The 9,284-nt window shown below is 35.0% G+C and overlaps 1 protein-coding gene across 2 annotated transcripts; it reads right to left on the reverse strand.

Annotated features, from left to right (window-relative positions):
* Positions 1 to 1,106: 1,106 nt before the first annotated feature.
* LOC110886019 lies at positions 1,107 to 6,372 on the reverse strand. 2 transcript variants are annotated; one of them, XM_022133772.2, is made up of 18 exons: positions 6,013 to 6,372; positions 5,778 to 5,895; positions 5,492 to 5,679; positions 5,263 to 5,370; positions 5,100 to 5,164; positions 4,333 to 4,438; positions 4,168 to 4,251; positions 3,538 to 3,684; positions 3,321 to 3,449; positions 3,148 to 3,215; positions 2,463 to 2,496; positions 2,272 to 2,356; positions 2,108 to 2,175; positions 1,913 to 2,026; positions 1,803 to 1,838; positions 1,634 to 1,720; positions 1,472 to 1,563; positions 1,107 to 1,377 (listed from the first exon to the last, which is right to left on the reverse strand). In XM_022133772.2, exons 1-18 carry the CDS (start codon positions 6,145 to 6,147, stop codon positions 1,257 to 1,259), a joined length of 1,785 nt encoding a protein of 594 aa, XP_021989464.1. In that variant the 5' UTR covers positions 6,148 to 6,372; the 3' UTR covers positions 1,107 to 1,256. The 2 variants fall into 2 exon arrangements, with proteins under 2 accessions (XP_021989464.1, XP_021989463.1); XM_022133771.2 differs by having other exon boundaries at positions 5,492 to 5,688.
* Positions 6,373 to 9,284: the final 2,912 nt, after the last annotated feature.

The raw sequence follows: 9,284 nt of genomic DNA on the forward strand, positions 1-9,284 counted from the left end.
GACGACTTTGCATTTTCGCCCCGTTTCAAAAATTATGATTTCGCCTTCGGTTTAAAATTATGTTTTTGCCCGGTTCAAAATAAAACTATGCTTTTGCCCCCTATTCAAAATTACGATTTTGCCCTCAGTTCAAAATTTTGATTTTGCTACAGTTCAAATTAAAAATATAGTTTTGTCCCCAGCTTAAAATTACGATTTTGTGCTTAGTGCAAAGTTATATTACGATTTTGTCTCCGGTTCAAATTTATAGTATTGCCATCACTTTAACTTTTGCCAAATTACGATTTTACCCAAGTCAACAGATACAACTTTGCCTTTGGTTCAAATTATAGTATTGCTATCGTTTTAGTTTTTTTAGCAAAACTATAAAAGTATTTTTTTATTAGTTGACTGGATTTAATTTTTTTCCATGTCAAGGAGCTTCCTAAAACTCGCTCATTAATCCTTACAAACTACAGTTTTGCCCTGAGCTCAAAACTACGGTCTTGTCATCGTTTTAGTTTTTTTTTTCTAACAAAACTATAATAGTGTTTTTTTAATTGATTGAGAATTATTCGGCCATCACCCCGCAACGCGGGCGGTGGCATTAACTAGTTAGAAACAATTAAAAACCAATGAGTTGGCATGCGATCATTGGGTAGTAGAGAATTTGGTTTGTGAGTTGCAGAGCTCTCCATCGTTACTTCCCACACGCCCCAAACTCCTAAAGACGCCTTGGGGTGGAGCGGTGTACCGCACCCATCACGCCCCAAAAATGTCCACATATGCGTGGGCATGAGACCATTACACACGGTCTAGTGGGCCAGTCATTCAAAAGGGTCAGATGCGACCCTTTGGGTTTCGAATTTTCGATTGGGCAAATGCAATGAGAGTAGGCTCAGGTTGTATTATTTATACCTAACCATTTATTTTAGATCTCTAAACACCAACACTACCTATAATTTTCAAATAAATAAGGCTAACTAAATCATCCATATGTTCTATGTTATCACACTCAACAATCCAAACATCAGATTTAAAATCTTGCTGCATTTATGTTCATGTTCTGGATGAAACTTTGATGAAGAACACCATAATGAACCTAGTTTATAATTTTGATACCTGAATCCAACTATAAACCAAACAGTTTTATTACAAATCCATACCATAGTATTATGACAGTATATATATTATAATAAATCTATGATCATTGTTATAAAAAGGTCAAATGAATAAATAATTTAGTCAATCTTGTTTATAAATACACATTTTTACACTTATCTCTTGGTTATGTCTTCATGGTTAAACTTGTAGTCTAAACCAGCTCCATATTTCCACGCCTCAAGTTGCCTTTTCCATTTGTACTTCTCCTCGGTCGAAAAAGTATCAATCAGAGGCCTAACAGAACGATAAGAAAACGTACATTTGATCGCTTTACAATCTATAAACAACTTACGGTATAACATATTAATCGTCGTAAAAGATAATATACCTTATTAATGGGTCAATATATATGGAAAGAAATGTATAAGAACCCAACAGTGAAAAATGTCCTAGCCAGTCAATCAACACTGGGAACCCAACCTGTTAAACCAAACTTTAATTAAATCTTTTAGATTTTCGGTAAATGTAACTACTTTAGTCTGTTATTTACCTGCTTAAATATAGAAGGAAGAATTTGAGGTTTTGTTAACATAACTAGGCCTAGTGTCTTCACAAGAGGACCAAATTGTATGACGTCCTGTAACCGTTATACAGTGTTCAAAGTCAAAGTCAAAGTCAGAGTCAGGTTTCAAATGAGAGCAAGACCTAATATAAGATACCTGAAGAAATGGTCTTAGCACTGGATCCCCTAGCCTCTGTTGAAATACTGTAAACGATTAATCATGATTATAAGTACATAAAATTAAAAAAAAAATAACAAAAAATATGCCTGCATGCTCTGGAAATTGGCGTAGAGAAGGTCGTTGATGAAATCTGGTGGGACGCCAGCCTGTTTTCTTGCAGACATGGCTCTTTGGAATAACCAAGAAGCACTTAAATTTGGCTGAAAATAAATTTCATTAAAACAAAATACTAATATCAATATAAATATAAATATATAATTGAATTAGGAGTAGATGCTGACCATGTATGGATTTAACAATGACAGATTATCAGCGTCCAGGAGATTTCCACTGATTGCTTCATGTATTCCTGAAATTTTATACAAATAAGATGAATCCCCGAGCATGAAAAAAAATGACATTTTGACTTTTTAGTTGACTTGAACTATTTCCATATTTTGATCACCATTTGATATTCGTCCAAGATGCCTGGTCAAACTACCGAAGCCACCAAAGGAAACCGGAGACTGTATGCCACTAGCATCACCAAACTGCATTCAATAACAATTAATCAGTTATTAATAATGTTACAATGGGAATTTATAAATGCGATTTAAATGTGAAGTAAAGAATCTTTAAAAGATTTGAGCATTACACCTGTAGAATGCGATTGAAAGCCGCTGGCAATGGACTGCAGATTCACTCCCCAATGAGGAAAACAAGTCAGTCAGTTTTTTAATGATTTATATGCCTGAATGCCATCGAAGATGGATATGAAGATCTAAAATTCTAAAGAGAAAAATGCCTGGATAGTCCTTGTGGTTTGCCCAAATTTCACTTTTAGTCCCGGACTTTTTTAAATTACACGTATGTTCCCTATGGTTTGTTCAGTTGTTACTCGGATAGTCCTCTGACTGGATGGCCGTTAGTTTGTCCAGTTAAGTCTGTGAAATGGCTAAATTACCCTTAACGATAAAGACAAAAAATTAAAAAAAGAAAAGAAAAAATAAACACATAAACTAATGGGACCCACCATCTCTTTTAACTTCATCGTACTACTTATATGTGTTTAGTTTATGTGTTTATCTTTTCTTTTTTAATTTTTGTCTTTATCATTAAGGGTAATTTAGTCATTTGACATAGACCTAACTGGACAAACTAACGACCATCTAGTCAGGGGATTATCCGAGTAACAACCAAGCAAACCATAGGGAACATACGTGTAGTTTTAGAAAGTTCGGGACTAAAGGTGAAATTTGGGAAAACTACAGGGACTATCCGGGCATTTTTCTCAATTCTAAATCAACAATAACATCAACTATTATCAACAAGCATTTTTCACCTGTCACGAAAGGTAGGGAAAATGCCATAAATAACTCTCAAAATCTCTAAATCATCCAAAGATACTTCCTGAATGAAATACAAAATCTTGCCATCAGTATATTGACATGAAAATATGTCATACAAATGACGTCTAAAACATCCAAACAGACTATGAATAAAGCTGTAGATCACCTGATACTTAGGCATCAGATCCCAGTAATCTTCTAGCAACTCTTCCAATTTTGGGCTATTAGGTTGTGGATCAACGTAAGTAAACATATAAGTAGTCCGATCCAACGGTCCAGAACCAGCAGGGAATGCCTTTTTATTTACCAAAAAAAAAATAGACTTTTAGATACTAAAAACATATCATCAACGGCATTTTTAAACAAGATATTAAGATAATTACCTCCCAAAAGTATTGCGCTTCTGAGTTTCCAACCGGCTTCACCTCAGCACTACTAAATATCACATCGCTTTTAAAATTTTCCTTGAAACCACGACAACAAGAACCGACCACTAGGCATACTCCATCAGGCTTTCTGTTTCCTCTAATCTGTTAAAGATTGATTATGATTTAACAATTCATGATCAGACTACTTTCTTACTATTATAAGGAAAAATTACAAGTTTTGTCCTTTATCTTTATACCACTTTTCAGGCGGTGTCCTTTTTAACGAATGTTGACAGACGGTGTCCTTTACTAGGTATTTTGTTGCAAGTTTAGTCCTTTACACCCAACCCAGTTAAAAAACCCTGTTAATTGTTGACAGGCGGTGTCCTTTACTATGTATTTTGTTGCAAGTTTAGTCCTTTACCTAGGTATTTTGTTGCAAGTTTAGTCCTTTACACCCAACAATTAACAGGGTTTTTTAACTGGGTTGGGTGTAAAGGACTAAACTTGCAACAAAATATCTAGTAAAGGACACCGCCTGTCAACATTCGTTAAAAAGGACACTGCCTGAAAAAAGGTATAAAAATAAAGGACAAAACTTGTAATTTTTCCTTATTATAAGCTAGAGAATGTTTATGGCATAACCTGTTTTAGCACAGGTGAAAAGTTGCCCATAGCATCGATTATGAGACAAGCTGACAGAATCTTCCCCTCCATTAGTTGCAATACCTTCAAAACCGATTTTTATACGTACATGTTTTGTTCCATTGGAATCAACTAACAAAACTATATTAGCTTTAGAGATCTTACCGCAATATCCTGATAAACATTTATGCTAGACACACTGCAACCTTCAAAGATTACTCCACCAAGTGAAGTGAATCTTTCCCTCACAATATCTATAAGTTTTGCAGGCCTACAAATAAATAAATAAATAAAAAAGGAAAAGTTAATTATATTTTTCGTCTCTTCGATTTGTTGAAAATAACCATAACAGTCCATTAGTTTAAAAATTGTGAAAACAGTACGTGCCAAATGGATGTGTTTGACCTATGGATTGGTGATTAGCGTTTTAAGCATAAAGAGGGTTGGAATTTTTATATTCAAAGGGGGGCTTTTTAAAGGAATGGACGAAAATGCCCTCGCCAAGCATGTGGTCTGACTAACGGGTCAAATGGATGGTGTTAAGTGAGGTGGACTGTAATGGTTACAAAAGTGAAAGTATAGGTATTGTTTTCGCAATTTTAAAATAATGGACTGTAATGATTATTTTCAACAAACCACGGGGACGAAAAATGTAATTAACTTTCTTTCAAAAAGGACCGAACGAAAATGCCCTTGGACGTGCCAAGCACGTGGTTTGACTAACGGGTTAAATGGATGGTGTTAAATGAGGTGGACTGTAATTGTTACAAAAGTGAAAGTATTGGTACTGTTTTGGCAATTTTTAAATGAATGGACTATAATGGTTATTTACAACAAACCACAGGGACAAAAAACGTAATTCACTCCAAAAAAAATTCTTAAGGTAAGTAGATCTAGAAGGAAAATATTAAATAACGGATAGGAGATCTTACGAAACACCAAGGTTAAGAATGTTTGAAACCCATATCTCTCCTTTACTCTCAAACCCACATCTGTTCTGCAAATTTGAAATTAATGACATTTTAAGTTAAGTAATACAAACCAATCATCATTTAAACTTTTGTTTAAGGTTAACCAGAAGACGCATTTTGTTACCGGATTAAACACTGAAGTTGTGGCCTGCTCAATGTCATCTTCCGTTAAGACACCAACTTCAACAAGTTCCAGGAGCTCTTTCCTCGATATATTCCACTCTTGTTCTCTCTGGTATTAAACGGACCAAAATGTCAAAATATCGACTCACATAGCTACCAGTCGCACAAAGAAACTACATGCTATATAGAAATATTGCACACCCGTACGTAACTAGTAACTACGTATATACCCCTTTTAGTAAGTTCCTTTCCACGACTCCTACTCGCAGGCCTTTCAAACTTAACGCGGTGGCAACAAAGATCCCTAAAGTACCCCCGCAAACCAACACATCGAATTTGTCGACTTCTTTGTTTGCCATATCAGATTGGCTAAACAAACCAGGGGTATTGGTGACAACTTGTCTAGGTTCTTGAACTACTGCAATTTCTAATACATATTAAATCATTACATTGTTCCACTTGACTAAATTGTATAAAAACATTGATGATATCCAAAATTTGAAATTTGAAATTGACCTGTTTGAGCAGAACAAATGCTAGACCACAAATTATCCAATCTCTTCAAAGCTTCATACGAGTACGCTCCGCCTGCACCACCGACTTCCCCGCCTACTGAAATGCTCTCCATTATCCTCTGCAAATCACCAAAACATTTAAAAAAAAAAGAGAAAAGAAAAACACTTTGGTCAGCTAGAATTAATATCAAACACTTGGTGTGCACAAAAAATATTCTTGAAGAAGAAATGGTTACCTGAGTGCGTGAAGACATTGCTTTGGGCTGCAAATACAGTTTCTTTGGTTTTTGGATATTGTAAACAAAAGGGTGTTTAGAATAGCCATTGAATTTGGATGGGTGTGGCTGAAGTTGAACTTGAATCACAACCATTGTGCAGGATTCAAGAATGCTTTCAGTTACAGAAGAATATGTTCAAGATTGTAACTTGATCGTTAAGGATGTAAGGATGCGAACGAGTATAGTCCACGTTAGAGCAAGCTAGTCCTTTGAAAGTGAACATATTCAATTAAGATTGGATAAACCTTGCAGAAATGAATCAACGATCAAACAATCACCAGCCAATTATGAAATATGCCCGGTTTCAGTTTTCGTCCCTGAAGTTTAAAGTTGCATCTTATCTATCTATACTTTCTAAAAGCAGAAAACGCGATGAGATAAGAAAAACTGATGTGACAGTCATAAAGGTTGTCCAACAATGCCTTTCTTATGTCATTATTACATCACTAGCGGTAAGACCCGTGTGCAAACACGGGTCGTTTCTTAGAAAACCATGCATAACACATATTGACAGAGAGTAAAAAAATAATTAGTGCAGACTTACAAAATTGATATAAATTAATGATCAATAGGTTTATTTAACAGCAATTCCATTATGTTGATAGCAAACCACTGTTGTCTATTAACTGTTAAAAACTTTTGTTGCTTTCCAACAGACTTTACTAAGAATTGTCATCCATTATCTCCAACAGAGCTTGCCAGATGGATAGATAGTAACTATCAGATGTTAGTCAACCCATGTCGTGCAAACACGGGCCGTTTCTTTGTCACGATATGCACAACTTTTTTTAAATTCAGCAATTGAGTAGACTTGTGAAACTCTAACGAAAGTTCATCAGGACTATTATAACTAACCACTGCTCCTTATGAAATATTATTTAGCTAGGTTATTACCCGAGATTGCTTCCCGGGCTCGGGAAACTTATTATATTAATTACTATTTGTTATTAATACGACCAAATTACATCAAGCATCTCATTCGATTCAACAACAATGTCTTCAAATCACCAGATTAGATCATGAACCCATATTAGATGTCAAACAAAAGCACAACAGAACCACATGAATAACATCATTTCCACTTTTACTTCAATGCACTTAAATGATAGGGTAACCATTGGGTGTCAGCCCAATGGCCACCAGCCCGCATTCTAACCCGGAGGTGGCGGGTTCGAGTCTTGCTCGTTCCCAATGCCCCTACGGTAGCGGATTTACCCCCAGACTCAGGCTTGCTGGGTGGCGGTCTGCGAGGTGGGATCACCTCGGCGGTTGGGAGGACCGTGGAATATCCCCCCCACTTAAATGATAGGGTGATTTGGGATTTTGTAAAAATGTTTGTTTTTGTACTACTTTACAAAATTACATAGAATTCAAGAAAACGAAACAACGAATTAAACAGATGTTGAGTTATTCAAAGTTCTGTTGAATACTAAATGAGATGTTGACCAAAAGTCAATCAGATGTTGACCAATAGTCAAACAGATGTTGACCTTAAACAGATATTTGGTTTAAGGCCAAACATCTGTTTATGGCCAAACATCTGTTTAAGGTAAAACATCTGTTTAAGTCTAAATATCTGATATAGAAGGCCAAACATCTGTTTAAGGCAAAACATCTGTTTAAGGTGAAACATCTATTTATGGCCAAACATCTGTTTAAGGTCAAACAACTGTTTAAGCCCAAACCTCTGATATAAAAGGCCAAACATCTGTTTAAGTCTGAACAGATGTTTAACTTAATCAGATCTACTGTCTTCTCACACTGTTTTCCTCTTCAAAACACTGTTGAACCTAACATGGGTTTCCATTAACTATTGACCAAAAGGCAAATATGGGTTCAAACCACTGTTTGTTATTGTACTTCTTTACAAAATTACATAAAATTCAAGAAAACGAAACAATGACTTAAAGAACTATAATTTAACACATAATCTAATCGGGCAAAGCAATCTATTATCTGACAATTCCCTGGTTTTACAACATGAAACACAACATCATCATGCCAAATACAGTTACTATTAGCAAAAAGAAGCATGATATCATCTATATATAAAATATAAAGAGCTAATAACCGTGTTTTATCATGTTAGCTATACATAGCAACAAAACATCAAGTTAATAATTAATAAAAAAATACAACATCACCATCAAAAAATTCATAGTTATAATATCTGATATCAGAACATACCTAAATGTCGTTGTTAAACTGAGATAACTTGATTTAATACGATCTTCTGTTGCGAAGACACGTATGTGAAGTGCAACATATCACCAAACCTCAAGTTATTCTCAGTCATAAACTTTCGCCAACCGTCCAACGCATAACGTGGCTTCAATTCATTTAACTCCGACTTAACATCATAAACCTCCACAACTCCAACCATGTTTTGAACTTTCAAAGGATGAAGATTAACAGAAAGACCTGCTCGCCTGGCAACTTCAACAGGAAGACACTACATGTATTGTGTAGAAAAAAATAATAATCAGACAAATAAACATAAATCATTAGTTTGTTATAAAAAATGGTATACCAGCCTATAGTCTCCTTTGTGATCAAAATGAAAGAACTCAGGGTCGAGAAGATGTCCAAAATGTTTTTTTGCAGTCTTCGTAATCTTATTTCTACAGTTAAGATTCTTCTGAACGTTGGCGGCTCTCTTCCCCTTGATGAAAAAGTAAACATATACATGTGAATTAAAGGAATGTTGAATATATGCACCAAAAAATTTATATCAGATATACTAATTAAGTGGCGAGTATAGATACCTTAACTTTGTGAGCAGATGAAGAACATCCAATATGATCACTTATGTCGACAGGTAAGGCAGCATTTCCCTTAGTCCTATTCTTGACCGTCTCCTTTCTCTCATAAGTAACTTTACCTTTCTTCTTAATCTGTAGTCATAGAGTAACTTTAATAACCATGGTAATATAACAATCTTTAAGATGGTAAACTTACATCTTGTGTTTTATTCAATCGTGAAGACATGCGTCTCTTCGACATGCATTCGGCATTGGTTGGTAACTTCTTCTAAATAATACATTATTGGATAAATGTAACATCAGTAAACAACATTACTAATAGTTGCAAAAACATTAAATTCTTATATGTGTTAAATTAAAAATGAATAAGTTTAATAATTTAGTAAGTACCTGAGTAACGGTTCTTCCTTCACCTACACACACAACTTCTTCATCCTCATAGATGTCCTGGTCAACATTAATGAAATA

Source organism: Helianthus annuus, chromosome 10, assembly GCF_002127325.2.
Source record: "Helianthus annuus cultivar XRQ/B chromosome 10, HanXRQr2.0-SUNRISE, whole genome shotgun sequence".
NCBI classification, from domain to species: domain Eukaryota; kingdom Viridiplantae; phylum Streptophyta; class Magnoliopsida; order Asterales; family Asteraceae; genus Helianthus; species Helianthus annuus.

What these genes read in the sequence shown, in the direction of transcription:
- LOC110886019 (XM_022133771.2), bottom strand. Translation starts at nt 6,147, where the DNA reads ATGGTTGTGATTCAAGTTCAACTTCAGCCACACCCATCCAAATTCAAT. An exon ending in TGCTAAGACCATTTCTTCAG is followed by an intron (nt 1,721 to 1,802) that starts GTATCTTATATT and finishes TAACGGTTACAG; the next exon opens with GACGTCATACAATTTGGTCC. An exon ending in TTCCTTCTATATTTAAGCAG is followed by an intron (nt 1,564 to 1,633) that starts GTAAATAACAGA and finishes TTGGTTTAACAG; the next exon opens with GTTGGGTTCCCAGTGTTGAT.